This window comes from Ambystoma mexicanum, chromosome 8, assembly GCF_040938575.1.
Source record: "Ambystoma mexicanum isolate Mex_15411 chromosome 8, UKY_AmexF1_1, whole genome shotgun sequence".
NCBI lineage: Eukaryota > Metazoa > Chordata > Amphibia > Caudata > Ambystomatidae > Ambystoma > Ambystoma mexicanum.
This window is the reverse complement of record NC_090929.1, coordinates 1,056,008,891-1,056,029,261: the sequence shown is the minus strand read 5'-3', so window position 1 is coordinate 1,056,029,261 and position 20,371 is coordinate 1,056,008,891. Positions and strand designations below refer to the sequence as shown.

The following is a 20,371-nucleotide window of genomic DNA, read 5'->3' as shown; positions in this document are numbered from 1 at the left end:
AACAATATGTTTGCTGCCACCAGCTTGTCTTTAGCCACATATATAAGAAACCAAAAATCCCAAGTTTAAAAGACTAGGATGATACAAAGGTGTTGTGCAAGATTGCGTGCAGTAACTTTGGGAGACTACAGCAAACTTGAACTCCTGGCAATAGGAACCCAACCTTTGATATAAGTCTGTACTACAGTTTGGTAGTGTGGCTGAGCAGCAAGGCTCATCTCAAGAGAGGTCAATTTGAGCAGTAGTGTTCTTACAGAGGCCTACAGTGACAAGTATTCAAATACATTCTTACACCCAAGGTTTCTTGATTAAACAATTATTAATTTTACAGTCATTTCAATAAGCCTTCTACAGAAGGGGCAATATATAAGTAACACACAAATACACTTCAAAATACACTCAGTTTCAGTAAATCAGTAGATACACTTTGGGGATGGCACACAGACACTTCCAACACCCTCAGGTGACTTAAATAACTAGGACACTGTGGACATTGATGCATCACTGGTACATTTAGAGCAATACTGAGTTAGGTGTCAAAGCAAAGGGTTTGGGAATAAAGCAAAGGTTAAACAAACATTCTTAAACAGGTAAGTACTTTTGGACCCCCCCCCCATGCAAAGCAAATTAACCCTTGCCTGAAGGAAAGGGTTAGGGAGAATTCTCAGAAATGTGCTAATTCCCCTCTACCTTCGAGACCCCCAGCACTTTTGCTGGACTCTAGGGCTTTTTAAATTTTTAACCTGGAGACCGTGAGACCCTTTTCCCCACTCTATCATGTATTTTTCTGTGATATAGGTTTACTTTTAACTACCATTGCATGTTTTTACCGCGGGCTGCGTTTGCAGCTGCAGTACAGCACCCCTGGGTGGCATTTTTGTCAAAATGGCCCCGGTCTTTTTTTGCCATTTCTTGCTGGAACTGTTTTTCTTGAGAAACCAAACCAGGTATGGTCCCTTTGTTTGTTTTGTCTTTAGCCGAAACTTATGTTCCTGTGCAGCACTGCAGACCTGGTCGTTCTTGGGCCTCAGTCATGGGGACATGAGGGAGGACGTCTGGGGACTCCTACACTACAATGGGAAGGTCAGCGGCAGCAATGGGCAAACTTCAATTTAGCTGCACTTTGCTGTTTCAGCTCCTCGCGTCTCGGCACATAGCACCATGTGGTTCTCGGCTACCACTATGGACTTTCCTCACATCCGGGGTCCTGCACTCTGATGAGGTGGCTCAGGCTCTTGGTCAGTCCTGCTTCCTGTGAGTCCGGAGGATCTTCCTGAATCTTGGGTTCGACTTGAAAGCAATGCACTCAATCTGGTGTTCCTCTCCCTGGCACTTCGATTACAGCAACAGCAGTACATCCAGCTCCGAGAGGATGTCCAGACGAGTTCACGTTGGGGTCGATTGGTCCCACCAACCCAAGGGGAGAAGTCACCCTTGCAGGGCTTCTCTAGTCGAGGCGAATTCAGGGCTTCAGCACACCAGCAGGGCTTCACCGGGCAAACCAACGGTCCAGGAGTTGCAAAATGCGTCTCTTTCAAGTTCTTCTTCAGATTCCTTCATCCAGTGGTCGACTCTGCCTTCAAAGCCAAAAAGCCTTGCCTTTATGCAGGTTTCTCCCATTCAATCCAGCCGAACTTTCAATCACACAGCAGGGTAGCTGTCCTCCAAGGACAGCCAGCCATCCAATCACCTTTGGGTGCATTCATGTAACCAAGGGGATTAAGCACAGGGAGTTTCGGGAAACTCCCTCACTTCCTGCCCCTACCAGACACTCTGGAGCCAGAGGCGGGCTTCACTCGTGAATCCGCCAAAGACCAAATGAACAAAGGAACCAAACCTGGTTTGGCGCACATAGTAAATCTCAAGAAGGACCTTTCCAGCAAGAAATGGCGAAATAAGACGACCAGGGCCATTTTGACAAAATGGGCACCCATGGGTGCCTTACTGCAGCTGCGAACGCAGCCCGCGGTAAAAACACACAATGGTAGTAAAACGTAAACCACTGCCACCAGCCATTAATTGTAGAAAGGGCAGCATGAACATGTTACATGAGAAACTAGACAAAGGGGATTCTACGTAACCCTGCCAACACCCTATGGTAAGATCATGTGTGCTGGGTCTAAAAAGTTACAAATGTAAGTAAAGTCAATTTCAATTTACTGCTCTTGGAAACAGTAGTTTATCCAAGAGAAGGTATTTAAACCTTTGGGAAATCTGAAAGACTTCCCTGTGCCACTGCACTGCAAGATGCTGTGTGCACTGTTAAATTTACCAAAAAAAAGGCAAAGGTAAAAAGACAAAAGAGAAACATACTTTCCCAGTACTGATCAATTTCCTCCTAATAATGTGAGCAAAAGAATTGAAGTTGAAGACTTCACTTCTCTGTAAAATGTCAGCAAAGGTTCAAACAGTTTGGGGGGGTCAAAAGAAATGTTGAGGGAAAGTTGCTAAATGAGAAAACGTTCCTAACAAAGTCTATGGGAGGAAAGCAGCAAGAAGAAAAACACATCCTCTGGATACAAGAGACATTAACAGACAATGTTTCAAAAACAATTGTTGGGTGGACTCCTAGAGGTCATTGGCTCTTTATTCCTCGGGGTCATCTTCGACTCCACACTCTCCTTTTCTCCGCACATCTCCGACATCTCTAAGAAGTCAGACTACCAGCTGCACCACCTCACAGGTATTCTTCCTTTCCTCTCCTTCCCCAAGAAGCTCACTGTCTCCAGAGCTCTGGTTCTCTCTAGGCTGGACTATTGCAACAACCTTGTTCTAAATCTGCCTGCCTCTACTCTCCGCAACTTATCCAGAACAGGACTGCGAGACTTGTCCTTGGCCTCAAGTCCAGGGATCATCTCTCTCCAGGTCTGAAATCTCTGCATTGGCTCCCAGTGGCTGCGAGGATTAAGTTCAAAACCCTTTGCATTGTCCACAAGGCCTTCTGGGGGCTGGGGCCATAATACCTTCAACTCTCTCTTCCTAAATATCTTCCTTCTCAAGCTCTGCGCTCATCCGCGTCCAACTCCCTCAGGGTCAGTCGCTTCTCCAAGCATCGAGTTGGTGGTAGATCTCTCTGTTCGGCTGGGGCCTCCATCTGGAACAGCCTCCCTGCCTCACTGAAACTTGAGGAGAATCATTTCCGGTTCCGGAAGCACCTCAAAACCTCTCCCTTTACTTCTGTTTTTTCTCCTCCTCTCCCCTGCTGAATTCCTGGCTGAAACTGCACTGGTTACCTGGCCACCCTCGGATCTCGGGCCCAGGTTCCTCCACCGCCAGTCGCACACGTGCACTGCCTTCTTGGCAACCTCCCGCACTCAGGACTTTTGCTGTATCCCTACAGTCCCTCTACCAGCACTTGACACCGGATGTCTGCACTTGACACCAGCTGGCTGTACTTATTTATTGTTATTAGTCTATTATCCCCATGTACTGCACTGTCCCCTCCCCCTCGCACTCTCCCCCTTCCGCCTTCTCATGCACTTGTGCAATCTGAATGACACCTGGCCTAGTAGGATCGCTGTCTGTCTTCCCTCTGTTCCCCCTGCCTTGCCTCGTCGCGCCTTGAAACACTGGTGTATAGGCGCATTATAAATGCCATATCATATAGCAGAACATAAGCTAAGGGAGTCACATTATCAAAACAAAGTTAACTAACCTGCACATGTGGAGGTAAGAAATTGTCCACATACATCTGTAATACCAACAAGTGAAGCTAATCAGTAGGAAAACAATGTCCCACAAAAACTGCTCCTCCCGACTTACCGTTTTTCCACTCACTGACTGAACCGCCAAGAAGCCAGTGCCTTGAGGCGTGATAGGACCTGCAGAGTGGAACAATAGAAATATCACATTATTTATTATTTTATTACATTTATTATACGCCCAGACCCTGAGGTATCACAGCGTAGTTACAGACACAAGCAAAATACAATCTTGATGAACACAGCATTAGAGCAACAGATACAAATTACCTTTTTACATTGTATATATTATGGAGCAAGCTTGGAATACGTGTTTGACATAAGACAAAATAACAGACAGAATAAAGGGATAAAAAACGAATTTTCACATGCCGCATGGTCAAGGTGTCTGGGCTTTAAGAAGAATTGGGCATTCCTAATAAAAGACCACTTTGTGAACGAGATGAAACAGGGACATAGCATGCTTTAACCTATGTAGATATCTTTGTAAATGAAAATGGCAGTTCGGAGTTAGATGGGGAATTTAAAGCAGGGCTATCAAATCCAGCATTTTATCTCTAGAAATTTCAGATAACGGCAACAATATGAATAATGATGGAAAACATTTAGAAGCACACTGAACAGAATCAATTAAGATGTATATAAATGAAAATCAAAAGATACTCCCTAAAGATATGCATCTAAAAGTGTGGTAAAACACGTGTTGGGGATTACAACAGTGAAAAGAATAGCAAATGGGGATTTCAACAGTGTAAAGAATAGCAAACAAACTTAAGAAAAACATTATATATATATTACATGGACACGGTAGCGTCCATGTATTTCTGGCCAAGTTGGTGTTTCCATAGGAAGAGCATTTTTTGGGTGGCTTATAACTTCGCTCCCTCTGGACGAATCCTCACCAAACTTTGCAAAAAAGGTATATGGCCCACTCTGAATTTATTCGCATAGTTTGGAGAGGTTTGGTCCGGGGGGGGCAAAGTTAGAGGGGGGGTCCCAAAACGTTTGTTTTTTCCCCATAGACATAATGGGAAAAAACTTTGCGCACGCCTACAGCCCAAATCGCTGGACGGATTTACACCACATTTGCGGCAGGAGCGGGGGCTTGGTCCCGAAAGTGTGCTTTTGCAAATTTGGTGTAAATCCGTCCAGTAGTTTTTTTTAAATGACCAAAATGTAAGGCAAAAAAATTAGTGATCTCAGTTCGCTCCGCGGACGGACTTCCCGGTTCGCTTCGCGGACAGTGCCCCGATTGGCCGAGCGGCATGCGTGATGTCCGCGGACATGCGATGTGTTCGCTGATTGGACGGCGTGGTGCGTGAAGCGCGTCAGATTTTCTGTGGTGCCCGCCATCTTGCATTCGCCGACGACCGCGGACAGCGCAGTGAAACTTGGATTAAAAATTGTATTTAGTGGAGTGTGTTGGTGTGTAAGAGTGTTTGGGGAGGGTGGGGGAGTCTGAGATAGGTTCAATGTTCTGTTTTTTTTATGTGCTAGACACTTTTGTTGTGTTCGATTTCTCTGCAGACAACACGGCTGTTCTGAAATGTTCGTAAATAAACAGAATGGATTCGGTGTCAAGTTGAAAGTGTTCTAAGACGACTGGTGGGGTCTTGGAATGTTCGCAGGGGGTGTTCTGAGGACGTTGTCTGTATTGTTCGCTGGCAAGTTGAATGTGTTCTAAGAACACTTGCGGTGTCCTGAAATGTTCGAAAATAAACAAAATGGGGGTGTTCTGAGGATGTTCTCCGTATTGTGTGCCTGGTTAGCTATATCCAATGAGGGAATGGCACAGAGAATGAAGTGGAAATGGTAGAAGGGCTGTCGAAGAGTTATGCGGTCTGCGGACAGGGCGTGCTACATCCAGGGTTTTCCAGCAAATCCAGCATGGAAAGAAGACTGTAGGGATCAGCCAATCAGATGTTGAGGTTGTGGATTTGTGTTCAAAGAGACTGTGTAGTGAAGATGGCAGAAGTGGAGAAAGTCAGGGTGTTGGTGCTCGGGGATATGTTTGTGCATGGTTTACAACAGTATGCTCAATGCAGGCATGATGCAAAGAATTTTGATGTTAAAGGAGTGGAGGTGGTGTGGAGCACTGTGCCTGATTGCAATGTACAGGGAATTGTACAAGTTTGTGAAGATATGGGCAGGATCAACAGTCCCCATGTGGTAGTTTTGCACTATGGTGCTTTCCATTTGGGCTATGTCAGTGCCCCTACTTTGTTTGCAGATTTGGAACACTTGGTTCAAGCAGTAATGAACATCCTTCCAAATGCCAAAGTAATTTTTTCTGGATTAGTACCTAGGGCAATATGGGACAATAGTTCAGTTTTTTGTCCTCAGCAAAACAATGCTAGGTGTGTAACCTTCATGCTTAGAGCTGGTATGTTCTTCTGTAATAATGAGAATATTGATTCCAGTAATGCTGTTTATTTTAAAGAAGATGGCATTTCCTTATCTTTCATGGGAAATGCCATTCTGTTTTGGAATGCAAGGGTTGCTTTGGAGAAGGTTATGTGAAGATTTTAGGAGTAAAGTAAGAAAAATAATATAAATACAAAAGAACAGGTGTCTGTCAAGCATCTGCAAAAACCCCCCAAAAAAACAGCTCTTTTCAGAGCCAACCTCAAAGGGTAAATGGGGCACACTATTTAAATTTACATTCACCACGCTCAGATTTTCGATATGTCAGTGGACATGGCGGTAGTCCGCGGACATCGAAATCACTAGCTAGGGGTTCAGTATGCTCTATGTTACATGTATATAAAGTCAGGGACGTTATGGTTAAGTTGCGCTACTAAAAACCTATCAAATTCCGTAAAAAAACGTTGTTAAAGGGATGTTATGGTTCAAAGTAAAACCGAAAAACCCCTGAAATGCGGCAGTTATGGTAAGATAAGCAACTATAACTCGCGCCACCGTGCACTGCTAACACTAACACCCAGGGCATCAAAGATGACATCACAAATGTCATTGATGACATCACTGATGACATCACATGTGCATTTACTTTTCATGAAAACTCTGTAGGAGGGATTCTTATAATGTTCACCAAAAAGTGTGAAGGATCATTTCAATAAATATCATGAGCTAATTAGTGCATTAAGCAATGCATCGATATGAATAGCATTCTATTATGAAGTTCTATCCAGTATACTAAGCAACTCGGCACTGTGTGCAGTATACATGATGAAGGTGCAATATTCATAATCTAACATGTAATAAGTAGCTAATAAAACCCACTTAATACATAATTGCACTTAATACAGACAAAACACAAAGAGACAACACAAATATGAGTATATACAGGGACAGAAGTAAGCAAAAAAGCAGAAGTAGTAGCAGAAAGAGTTCATAACCTAACTGATTATCTTTATGCAGAGAAATTATTGCTCTGTTTCAAAGGTGCTACTTACTGTATGTATGTGTATCAAATGATGTCAGTGAACCCTAAGGAAAGGAGTGTGAGTACAATGTATACAAATATGAGCATATACAGGGAAGGTATAGTAATAAAAATAAAACTATGAGAAAGTGCTGATAACTCTAATGATTATCTTCATGCACAGAAAGGATTGCTCTCTTTCAAGCCTGTGTCTTCCGCTATATATATATATGTTTCATATGATATGACTTGACTAAGTCTACAAATATAGTACCTTTTCAATTTTTACTTCCTGACTGTTACTGAAGAAAACTATGTGGCTTAGATATGTCAGTAAAGGAAAAAAAGGGAGAGCCAGCCATGTGATGTCATCAGTGATGTCATAAATGACATTTGTGATGTCATCTTTGATTTCCTGGGTGTTAGTGTTAGCAGTGCAGGTGGCGCGAGTTATGGTTGCTTATCTTACCATAACTGCCGAATTTCAGGGGTTTTTCGGTTTTACTTTGAACCATAATGTCCCTTTAACAAAGTTTTTTCACTGAGTGTATATATATATATATATATATATATATATATATATATATATGATACATTACTCACCGTAATCGTATTTCTGATGCTTGTACCTGCTTAGATTCACATGCTGTGCATAGGCCGACATCTAGTGGAAGCTGCGGAGTATTACAGTTTGTTTTTCGAAACTCGAAAATGGGCGTCGACACAGGGCGTGCCAGTAATACTATCCCTAGTGTGACGTCCACTGTACCCAAGATCCCTCACGCGTCTAGGATCCTCAGATTGTATTTTTTCTGACATGAGGTAGCATGAGGAGTAGCGTGAGTACAGATAATCCAAACAGATAGACAGAAAGGTAAGACTACAAGCAATCATGCACCTTCTCTCGGAGGGGAGGAAGGGTGGGTCGCATGTGAATCTAAGCAGATACAAGCATCAGAAATACGATTACGGTGAGTAATGTATCCCTTCTGAGGCTTGTGGAATCGGCTTAGATCACATGCTGTGCATAGATTAGCGAGCAGTACCAGAAGAAGGAGGTGGGATGTGAGAAGGGTCATGAGCAAATAAGTGTCTTAGAACCGCTTGTCCCACTTGTGTATCTGCCTTGGAATAGGTGTCAATGCAGTAATGCTGAGTAAAAGTGTGAATAGAGCTCCAAGTAGCTGCTTTGCAAATGGTGTCAAGGGGTACATTTGCAATGAAAGCCAGAGTGGCCCCAATGCCTCTAGTAGAGTGGGCCCTTGGCGTAAAAGGCAGAGTCTTTTCAGAGAGTGAGTAACACAGCTGGATACAGTTAATAATCCACTTCGAGATGGCACCTTTAGAGACGCGATCCCCCTCTCTGCCTGTAGCTACGGAGACAAACAGTTGATCTGTTTTCCTTAGCGATCTGTTTTTATTTACATAGTAGAGGACCGCCCTACGCACATCTAGGGTGTGTAGTTTCACCTCAGCCGAGCTTTGCGGGTTCTGGAAGAAAGCCGGAAGCTCGATGGACTGGTTTACATGGAATTTTGATATAAATGTAGGTGAGAACCTAGGGTGTGTGCGTAAAACCAGTTTGTCTTTATGGATAGTAAAGAAGGGATCCTGCACTGACAGAGCCTGAATTTCACTGACCCTTCTTATAGAAGTAATAGCTACTAAGAAGGCCGTTTTATAAGTCAGGTGTTTGAGACTGCTCTTATGCATGGGTTCGAAAGGGGGGCCCATTGCTTGGCTAGCACCACATTAAGGTCCCACCCTGGTGGTGGGTTTGAAATAGGAGGGTGAAGTCTCTTTACTCCTTCCATGAAGGCTTTAACTACTGGTACTTTCCACCACAAAACCTTGCTATGGGAAGTGGTGTAAGCCGAGAGGGCTGCCAGGTGTACTTTTAGTGAGTTAAAAACCAATCCTGCATCTAGCAGGTGGAGCATGTATGTAACAATAGTGGAAGGAGTGCAATCAACTGGGTTGATTTGTCTACTCTGGCACCAGATAACGAACCTCTTCCACTTGTCAAAGTAACAGTGCCTTGTGTTTGGTTTCCTAGATTCCTTTAGGATGTCCATACACCTCTGTGGTAAATTGAGGTGTCCAAACTCTGACCTCAGGAGCCATGCTGCCAGGTTCATTGATTTGGGTTGCTGGTGCACTGTTTGACCTTGGTGTTGGGACAGTAGGTTGTACCAGGTTGGAAGTTTGATGGGCTCGCACACCGCCATCCTGCGTAGGTGTGGGAACCACGGTTGCCTCGCCCACATGGGAGCAACTAGGACGAGCGTCATCGACTCCCTGTTCATCTTGTTCACCACTTTCCTGATGAGAGGAATTGGTGGAAAGGCGTACGCAAACATCGCTGACCAGTTCATCCACAGGGCGGTCCCCTGAGAGTCTGGTTGGGGGAACCTGGATGCAAATCCTGGGCATTGTCTGTTTTCGCTTGTGGCGAATAAGTCTATAGTGGGGAAACCCCACTGAGAGAAGAGATCTTCTACGACCTCTCTGTGAAGAACCCATTCTTGTTCCTCTGGGAGGGAGTTTCTGCTCAGAGCATCCGCTAGGGAATTGAGCTCCCATGGAACATGTGATGACAGGAAGATGTTCCGTCTGAGTGCCCATATCCAGATTTTTTGGGCAAGCTTGGACAGATTTGGCGAGCGAGTCCCTCCTTGCTTGTTCAGGTAGAACATGGCTGTAGTGCTGTCCGTCCGGATTTGCACTGGCAGGTTTAGTAGGTGGGGCTCGAACGCCTGAAGCGCTCTGAATACTGCCAGAAGCTCTAGCAGGTTGATGTGGTTCTTGGCCACTGAGTGAGACCAGAGACCCTGAGCTGTGTGGTGGAGATGGTGAGCTCCCCACCCCGTCAGACATGCATCTGTAGTGACTACTGCCTGTACTTCGGGATCGTAAAAGGGTTTCCCCTGTGCGAGATTTTCTCTTGTCCACCAGTGAAGGCTTTGTACCAGTGTTGGCGAAACGACCACTAGATCGTCCCGCTGACCACTTGCCTGAGACCACTGTTTCGCCAACCATTCCTGCATGGGACGCATGCGCAGGCGCGCGTGGGGGACCAGGTAAATGCATGACGCCATCATGCCCAGTAAAAGCATTGCTTTGCGTACCGTTATTTGTTGACCAGACTGATAATGCGGAATTTGCAGTAGTATATTCCGAATTCTTTCTTCTGAAGGAAAGGTCAACCCCTCCTGGGTATCCAGGATTGCTCCTAGGAATTGTTTTGAGGTGCTTGGCACCAGGCTTGACTTCTTCTCGTTGATAGAGAAGCCTAACTCGTGGAGGAGGTCGATAGTCCTTTGAATGTTTGTCCTGCAAATTCCTGGGGTTTCCCCCGTTATGAGCCAGTCGTCCAGATAAGGGTACACTGGGATTGCCTCCCTGCGTAGGTGTGCAGCCGCCACCGCCAGTACCTTGGTGAATACCCTTGGTGCTGAAGCCATCCCGAAGGGCAGTACCTTGAATTGGTAGTGGCGACTGTCCACCTTGAAGCGCAAGTACTTTCTGTGCGCTGGGAACATGGAAATATGAAAATAAGCATCTTTCATATCCAAGGTTGCCATGTAATCCCCCTTTTTTAGGAGGGGGATTACCTCTTGTAGCGTGGTCATACGAAATTTTTGGGGCTTGACATACTTATTGGCAGACCCTAAGTCCAATACTGGGCGCATTGTCAAGTCTTTTTTTTTTGGCACAAGGAAGTAAGTTGAATAAATACCCTTGTTTACCTGGTGTCCCGGGACGAGTTCTATCGCGTCCTTTTGTAGAAGAATGGCGATCTCCTCGAGGAGAATCTTCTGATGTTCTAAGGAGTGTACTCTTTGTCGTGGAGGATGGTTCCGGGGACGCTGAAGTAACTCTATACAATATCCCGTGGATACTGTTGACAGCACCCATCTGTCTGATGTGATCCCTTCCCAAGCCTGGGTGAAGTTTGAAATGCGTCCCCCTACTGGGGTTGCGTGAGAAGGGACCCTGAACTGAGCGTCACTGCTTTGGTGGAGGCGTGCCGCCTCCCTTGCTGGGGCTGCCTCTGCCTTTACCACGACCTCTCTTATTACCTCTGCCGTAACCCTGGGTAGACTGTTGGTTGTTCCACTGTGTACCCTGCCCCTGGGAATAGTTAAATCCTCTCTGGGAATTTTGGCCGCGTGGGCGACGAAAATTACTATTCCCTCTCTGGTTAGGGGGTTTATTGGTTAACTGGCCAAGGGATTTGAGTGTCTCGTATTCGTCCTTGCCATTTTTCAGTGCGTCTTCGACCGCCTTACCAAACAACAGATCGGCTTCCACCGGTTTGTCTAACAATGATGCCTGAGTTTCTGCCTTAAAACCAGACTGCCGTAACCACGCATGTCTCTTGATAACAGTACCTTCTGCTATCAATCTGCCTGCATTGTCCGCGGCGTCGAAGGTTGCTTTCAAAATGCAACCAGACACGGCTGTACCCTCTGCGGAAATCCAAGCTAATTGGCTCTTTAATGGTTCAGGAGCAGAGGCTATGAGAGCCGTGACTTCTTCCCACTGATGGCAGTTGTAGCTGGCCAACAGGGTGGTGGAGTAGCAATGCTTGCTTGATAGGCGGACGTTGAGGCTACCTTCCTGCCGAAACCGTATAGTTTTTTGCTCTCCTTGTCGGGAGGAGCTTCTGACGAAGACAAGGGTGTGCCAGCCCTCTTACGAGTGTTGGTGACAACTAGGGAGTCTGGTTTCAGATGTCCTCTTATATAGAGAGGGTCAGACTGTGCTGCCCTGAAAAGTTTTTCAACCCTGGGATTGACTGCTCTGGTGAGGTTTGGGTTCACCAGGGACGGATCTATTCTCCGCTGAATGGATTTAAGGATAGGGATGGTCTGGGCAACAGGCCTCCTTTCTCCCACTAACTCTTCAGCGAAGTCCCTTTCCTCCTGTACACCGTGGGTGTCAATGTGGAAATGTTCTGCTGCACGAGCGAGAACCTCATTTAGGAGGGGTTGGTTATCGACCGGGGAGTCGGTAACCGGGGCTTCGTTCTCTACCGGGGAATCTACTCTGTATGTTTCCGGGTCATCCTCTTCTTCCTCCTGGTCCTCATCATCCCCATAGTAGCCCGTCCCGGTTTGCTCTTCTATCAACCCAAATTCTTGGTCTTCACAAAAGGAAGCCTCTCCTTGATACCGTGAGTATGGTCTTGCGTAAGGCTGTACCTCGAAGGGTTCGGAACTCATCGGAGTTTCAAACCGGGCCTTCTTACTCGGGGGGATAGGATCAGTAGAGCCTGAGGGTGTGGCCCCTTGTGGATCATACGAGAGGAAATGTTCTGGATTTTTATCATAAAAATCAGCCAAAGAAGACATTCTTGACATGACCCTATCTATGTCTTCACTGGACCATTTTTTGGAACTGGGAATGACTCTCTCAGCAAGTCTATGGGATTTATCTTGAGTAGCTTTGCTGGTTGTGGACCTATCAGCAGACCTGGGCTTGTCTGTCTGTTTAGGGGGGTGGAGTGTTTCACAGGTGTGGAAGAATGTACAGGTACTTTCTTCTGCTGTTTTCCCCCCTCCCCGTGCGTAGAAAAATGTTTTCCCTGTCCCTTAGTGGCTCCGGAGTTTTTCGACGCGTGGCGTCGAGGATCGGGAGAGGTGTCCCTGTCCTTCGAGCGTGGGGCCTCGCTGGCTTTAATTGCGGGCTCCGACTCATGGAGCGCGGCCTGGGGGTGGAAGTCGTCTTCATCTTCCGACGATCGAACTTCTGTTAGCCTAGGGAGCAAGGCACTCTTGGCAAGAGTGGATGATTGCCTGGAGTCATGCGGCGATCTTGATCGAGAGCGCCCAGAGGACACCGAATCTGTCTGTGCCTCTTTCCGAGAACTCGACGTTGTCGAGTCTCGGTTGGACTTAGTGTGTTTAGTGTGTGTAGTGTGTGTAGTGTGTGTAGTATGTGAAGCGCTTGTGTCGCCGGGGGTCTTCCCCATAGCCGCCCTGCCGGACGACCTTCCGAGGTCAGGGATCTGCGCTCGGCTGTCTTTTGACGCCGTAATGCCCTCGCCGTCCGAAAGTACGGCGTCGCTGCCATCGCTGAAGGCGCCCTCCGCTGCCATGGCCGCCTGCCTGGCGTGGTGGGCCCAACGCTTCGTCGAACGGTCCTTAAGTGTCTTAGGTTTAAACCTACTACACGCTCTGCAGTTCGCTTCGGGGTGGTCCCTCGGCAAGCAGAGATTGCACGTGGCGTGCCTGTCGACCCAAGGGTATTTGCGATTGCACTTGGGGCAGAATTGAAAAGGGGTACCCTCCATACGCACCTTGAGGCAGCGGGCTGTTAAGTGTAGGAAATGTATAAGGTGTACCTATATACCAAGAGTGTAGAGTATGTACCACCCCCCACTCTCCCTACTTGCAGGGCCGAGACCAGCGGACTACCAGGCCCGGGCCGAGGCCAGTGGCCTTCCGAGGCCCAAATCCGTCGTGCAGCAGCCGACGGTCGATTTCTTCTCCAGCCGGCGTCGAGTGTCGAAGTTCGACGTTGGGGTGGGGAAGGATGTCAATAGATTATTATTTTAAATTTTAGCAAAAGTATGGCTAAGGCCAGGGGACTCCGCAAAATGCTTCCGACCAGTATCGCGGAAAAAAACAATCTGAGGATCCTAGACGCGTGAGGGATCTTGGGTACAGTGGACGTCACACTAGGGATAGTATTACTGGCACGCCCTGTGTCGACGCCCATTTTCGAGTTTCGAAAAACAAACTGTAATACTCCGCAGCTTCCACTAGATGTCGGCCTATGCACAGCATGTGATCTAAGCAGATTCCACAAGCCTCAGAAATATATATATATGCATATACATATATATATATATATTGATACACTGAACACTATAAGGAGACAAACCAGAGGAAATAGAAGTCGGATTGAATGTTCGAAGATTACACATGTACAGAAGACAATGGATAGCAACCAAGGACCCAAGAAATAAGTGAAAAAATATTAAGTGTATTAAACCTGGAACCAAAAAGTTAAGTTAATAAATAGTAATTAGACTAACATTTGTTGAGCATTATTTTTAGCTATATACTCACCCCTTATGATAAACCGAGCGCAGAAACATGACCCTGCACTGTCCTCCTGTTCAAAGGATTGTTTACATTTTAGTCTATTTTAAAACATGTTTTTATTAAGCTGGAACGTACTACAGTACAAGATCACCAAAAAAAAGTTAAGAAACTACCACCCTTTCTTTAAAAAAAAAAAAAACACCCTGTGATGATTCAGAGTTGATCATCCCAATGAATGACCCTGGGACCCTTCTTGTGTGGCCAGGGAAAGGCAGACACTCCTGATCCTGGAGGTGGTGTGCTGTGGGAGAATCACATGGGAGGGGATTTAGGTCAGGAAAATTGTGAGGACCCTCTAACCAACTTCCCTAATGATCCCACGGTTTGAATGGCCTACTGTAAAAGTGAAGCCTTTGATATGAAATGGAACAAGAACATTACAGTCTTCCAGTCCCATAATGCTTTAAGTACTGGGACGAAGAAGAGGGGCTCAGAGGTACAGAACTGCAGTATGCAGTCTAGTGGTTCTAATGACCAACACCTGAGCAGGACTTTTCAACATTTGAGGCCCCTTCGGATGCAGGCCATTAGAAAAAGTAACCAGCAGCAGTGGGAGCGTGTAACGCAGGGAGAAGACGCTACAGCCTGCTGCTATATTTGCAGCAGATTGCGGTGCTGATAGAGTCGTAGAAGTCTGAGCATTGAAGTGCAGAGGTCGAGCAGCAGGAAGCAATGCTGTGACAAGCTGTCCCGTGGGACAGAGAAGTTCTAGTTCTGCTGTGCCTTACTCCGGAGCTGTCGGACGTCTTGGGCCCGAAAAGAAGTAGTTGCCGCGAGTCGAACAGACACGCAGTAAGAAACCAGTGAGTTGGCCTTTGTTAGGTGACCCTGGGTGATGCACAATAGACCTCTGGCTGCCAGCAAGCCTTTTTGAAAACTAAACTAATGAAAGAAAGCAATTTTGGCCTAATATTAACATTGAGAGAAAGCCAAAGGGGAGAGTTTGTAACCCTCATTGCCAAAGTACAGAGAGGGTAATATTTGAAGAAGAATGTAACCACCATTGCCCAAGTAAAGAGCGGGCCATATTTGAACAAGATGATAACCAGAATTGCCTAAGCCTAAGGAGGACAATTTTAGCTAAAATGGGAAACTGTAATCCTAAAGAGAGAAACATGAACAAGAGACATTACCAGCAGTTACCTGGTGTGGTAAAAGGAACCCAAAAGGTGGCAGGAGAGAAGCCCCTTTGTAGAAATCAATCAAGTGGGAGAGTAATATAACTGGCATTGCATGTAGCAAATAAATCTGTGGAACAAACAGTGTCAATATATGTTGCACCCTTACGGAAGAAGTTGTGACCTCAATGTTGTTGAAAATCAAAAAACTTTTCTATAGTTTGAAGCAAGCTTCAGGACAGAGTACTTTTAGTATTAGTAGTAGGAGCAGGGGTTTTATCCTGGCAGGCGAGTATACCAGGAAAGGGATTATTAGAGGCTTGTCCTGGCAGATTAGTGGACCAGAAAAAAGACATTGCAGTACTGCACTGTGGTGGTAGGTTGCAGGGGAAATAAAGTGGCAAGTCCACTGTGTGGTGATGAACTGTGGTAAAACCATTTTGCCGAAACATTGTTTGTGGAGAAGAAATGTGAAAGTAGTTGTTCAAGAAAAATACCTTATATTGAAATACTGACTGGAAGTATGAAGACAGTCCTTTTGGTTTTGTGGAAACATTGGAAAATCATTTTGAAGGGTGATAAATCGGTTCAGCAATAAGACAATCCAAGAGCCAAGTGAAAGACTTGTGGAATGAAAAACTGTTGCATTTGGAACAGAACTTGGCCATTGAAAAGAACTTTCTTGATTGGAACGTTAAGGTTAAAAATCCTCCATTCACCATGGGGAAGGGGATCTGACCATGGTTACAAGGATACATGGTTACAAAGTTTATGTTTGAATATAACGTATTTTGTTGAATAAATGGCCATATGATATCTGTATGATTTTGTTGTATGTCTAAGTGTGAGGGACAGATTCATTTTATTACAGTGTGTTCCTTTAGTCTTAGTTCGATCGGGAAGTCCTCTTGAGGTTAGGAAAGTTAGGCATTTATCACACCATTATTTAATAAAACGGCTACTTGTGATAAACCTCTATCTACTTGTCTGCCTCGCATTTCTGACCCCTCACACACCTTCCATCAAAAAAGTATAACTATAGCCCCATTCAAAGTAGGAAGGGCAGGCAGGGAAAAGGGGTGACGGAGGGGCAGAGAAAGCAGTGGGAAATATGGGAACAAAAGGGGTCATGCAAACATATGATTGAGGCAGGGTAGCCACTGGAGAAAAAGACAAATCGGCAACAGTAGCCTCCTCAAATGCACAGTATAAAACAGACTGTCTAGCATTTCACTCTCGCCACACCCACCCTATCTAAGACCGCACTACTGCAACAAGGCTAGATTCCCCAGAACTCTAAGCCTAGAGTTGCTTATGAAAGGTATAAAAGACTTTCTTTTTGCTATTTTCCTCCCGTAAACTTCTATGGGGCACCCTTTATTTCTGATTGTTTTGACTACTGACCTGCCTTTTTGAAGATAAGTAAAGCATTCTACTTTACTTTCTTTGTCCTTTAGCTCATTTTTGTGGGGCAACTGATTAGTCCTTAAGACTATCAGTACTGGGAGATCGTCTCCCTCAGAGAATTTCTTGTATTTTTCAAACTGCACACCTCACCCTAAAGTGAAGTTTGGTAGGACATGTTGTACCCTTAAAACCTTTTCTTTTGTGGCTTTTTGGTTAAAAGTACAATGTGTCCAGGATGGGCTGGTGGCAGCAGATTATTTTTTTCCTTCTTTTGAACTTTTTAGTCATGCACTTTTGCAACTACCTCAAATGGCTACTTAAAGTGGCTAGTACTCCGTGCCAGAAGGTGTTCGCCTATCCTTTGACTATATAGTTCTTTGCCATTCTTCCTGCACTTCAGGTTGGAATTTCCATATATGGGAATCCCTTTCCCAGGGTGATTCCCCAGCACTTTTTGCTGGACTATTGGATTTTTGTCTGACTCTCCTGAGTGATTGGTATCCCTCCTCGCACTCACTATTATTTTCTATGACTCTGAGAACCCTTTTTGGTTTCTCTTGGAGTCTGCCTTCCTTCATCTTTTTATGGCATCTGTATTTCCCTATTGCAGCACACAGCACCTTCTGTGCAGTGTTCCTGGAAAATCCTTCAGCTTCCCTCTTTAGTTTTCTTTTATTTTCCTGTGTTAACTTAAGGCTACCAGGATGTTTTATCCTACATATTTTTTTCTTTTTCAAGATCCGCACACACCACCTTATGTGGAGTCCTGAGGGGACACGCATCAATTTTCTCACATCTCCTGTAACTTTATAGCTAGAGTGCCATGTCCGAGTTGCTGGTGGCAGAGGGCGGATGATGTTCTACTAATTTTGTGAAACTTACATCACAGGCTGTATTTGCAGCTGCGGTAAACACGTGGGGTACTGTTCCAAAATGGTGCCGGTCTTTATTCACCAACTCACAATGACTTGTCCTTTCTTGAGCCTTCTTCTGCCGACCTGTGTGTGTGGGGGGGGAGGGGAAGTCCCACTCACTGTTTTGTCTTTGCCAGGCTCCCACTGGGAAGCCCGCCTGAAGGTGCCACCGTGTCTGGGAGAACAGGAAACTGGGAGGGCAACAAAACTCCTCAGGTCTTTGTTCTTCAGTGTGTCTGTTTGTATCGAGTTCTGACTGGGTGTCTGGTTGTCCCCTTGGGATATCCCCCACCCAAAGTCAATGTAGCTTGCATGCCGATTGGCTGGGTTCCTGCATAAAAGGCGAGTGTCTTGATGCTGAAGCCAGAGTCGACCAGTGGAAGATCCATTCCGAAGAAGGAAGCCTGCAGCCACCTCCAGTGACCGCCAAAGCTGACTGAGTGGCCGCTGTAGCTCCAGCCCTTTCTTCTGTGAGACAGGGAAGATCCAGACCAGACGGCTTCATCCCTTGGACTGATGGGCCTAACCAGTCTCGAGGACAGCCACTGTTTGAGCCATCCCACAACGAGCTGAGATCTTCCAGACCTGCAATATCCGAATATCCTGGGACCTCTGGCTCTGCACCGATGCATCGTCTAGTCAAGCGTGGTTCCAGCTGCAAACTTGTTGGCATCTGTCTGGGCCTACAGAGACTCCATCCTGATCATAGCAGTCCCCTCAGCTGAGTCCTAGACTAAGAGAAGGAAGAAAGTCAGCCGGGTGACAACTGTCACTGCTACAAAGCCTGTGATGAGCCTCCACAATTTAGTGCCGCAAATATAGTCTGCTGGCATCCCTGTAACCGAGTTTGACCGCCTGCTTCCGCCTAAGGTTCTTTCTCCAGCTGCCAATGTCAGAGACCTGAACCAGAGCTGCTGTCTTAACGTGGAAACCCGCCAGTGACATTACTGTTCTTGTACTGTAATGAACTGTACTGTCTCACTCCTGTATACTTCCCTAGGCAGTTTATATTTTGCTGTTGAATCCACCTGAGCTTTTTGAGTCACGTTGAGGTGGACGACCCAACCGTATTCTCTCGTGACTAATGGAATCCATCCTAGAGGCAGAAATCCTTCAGGTGGCCCTACCTAGCCTCCCTGAAACCTTTGAATCCGATTTCATTACTTACTTACTACAAAAAGCATCATCTGTGAATTTGACAACTTTGACAATGTCTGCCTTTATTTGTTCTGCCACCCACGGGTCACTGTTCCCCCAGTGCCTCCATCAAATAACCCTATTTTTTTTTATAGAACTACAGAGTGTTTCCTTGACTACAAGGATACTCAAAGGTCTTCGTACTCAACTACAGCCCTCCTCATTCCTAGACTAAGCCAGCTGCTCGACTATAGCTATGAAACCGTTTGGATAGTTCAGGTCAAACCCGAGAGTTGGAGATCTGCACATCCAAGAGTGAGTCTTCTACAGTCCTACTACAGGTGGACTTTAGTAAATCTCCCCAACACAGGGAAAGCTACTGCTGTCCCAGGAAGAATGGTGGTCTGTTTAAGCCCAGCTGTGGGGACAGGGACTGCGTTTCTGGGTAAATGGTATGTCCAGTGGCTGTCCATGATTGTATAGCCACTACCAGTTTGAATGGTGCATATCCTCACCATTGGTGGACCTGAGCGAGCTTCCATTCGAAATCTTGGATAAAAAGGAGGACTCCTGCAGTCATTCAACAGATCGTCTGAGCCAAGATCCCTACCAAGAATTGCAGATCAGTGATGACCTGAGGACAATAGTTTGAGGAGCAGCATTGCCTACATCCTTGTTCTCTTGAAGCCCTGCTCCTGTATCATAATCTAAAAACAGGCCCTCATCAGTGCTTCGACCGGTGGCAACAACCAATCATGGACCCTGCTTGAGGATCTGTGCTTTGAGCCTTCAGAAATGTCCCTGGACCAACTAGTGGACTTATCAGCTCTCTCGCTGCAGCCATCACTGTTCTGAGTGCATCATTGGAACTTGGCAGGGGAATGAGGGGAATCTTCAAATAGTGCTACAAGATGCCTGCTATTGCATTTTCACCCTTCTAGTTCCAACAGAATATCCATGCAGGGCCTGCTCCTTTGTTCGACCATTGAAGATCGCCTGCCACAAACGGACTGTGGTGACTCCCGTTACAATTGGTCTTCACTCCCTGGAGTTGTACCTGCAGTTGTCTTTTCCACAGAAGTCTTTCATTTTGTCCCAAACGAGATCAGCTGGGAGATGCCTGGAACTGAAATTCAAGCAGTGCAGCTGACTGACCACTGGGGCTGCCTCGACCGGACCAAACACAGAAGACCGTCCCCAACGGAAACCAGAACCTCAGCAGTGGTCAATGGAGAAATCGGAGTAAAAGGGGGGGGGTTACGGGGAAGGAGTTAGCATGATTACATTGGCATAAAGTCCAATCACTGTCTCTCTTTCGTGACTTCGATCTGGCCAAGGATCCCCTCGAGGGCTTTTCTTAGTGTAGTGGGATTGAGAGAAATATTTACCTGAACTTTTGTAACTCTGAACATCAACTACTGGCATCATCCAACCACATAATAAACCTACCTGAAATGTTTATCTTTTGGAAGTGATGACTAAGAAACTATGTCCCAAAGCATTTCAGGACTGCACACATTAAGTAAAAGGCAACCATTTTATTGTTGATCTAACCTGTTTCTACTGTGATTACCGCAGACTACTTTGCCTTTAT

General features: G+C 45.9%; 1 protein-coding gene across 1 annotated transcript in view; it reads right to left on the bottom strand.

Annotated features, from left to right (window-relative positions):
• Nucleotides 1-20,371, bottom strand: part of BMS1 (BMS1 ribosome biogenesis factor) — a 798,176-nt gene that overhangs the window by 178,745 nt on the left and 599,060 nt on the right. Inside the window, exon 18 of the mRNA XM_069611034.1 lies at nt 3,763-3,821. Within this exon, the coding sequence (XP_069467135.1) occupies nt 3,763-3,821 (59 nt within the window). The remainder of the gene's footprint in view (nt 1-3,762; nt 3,822-20,371) is intronic.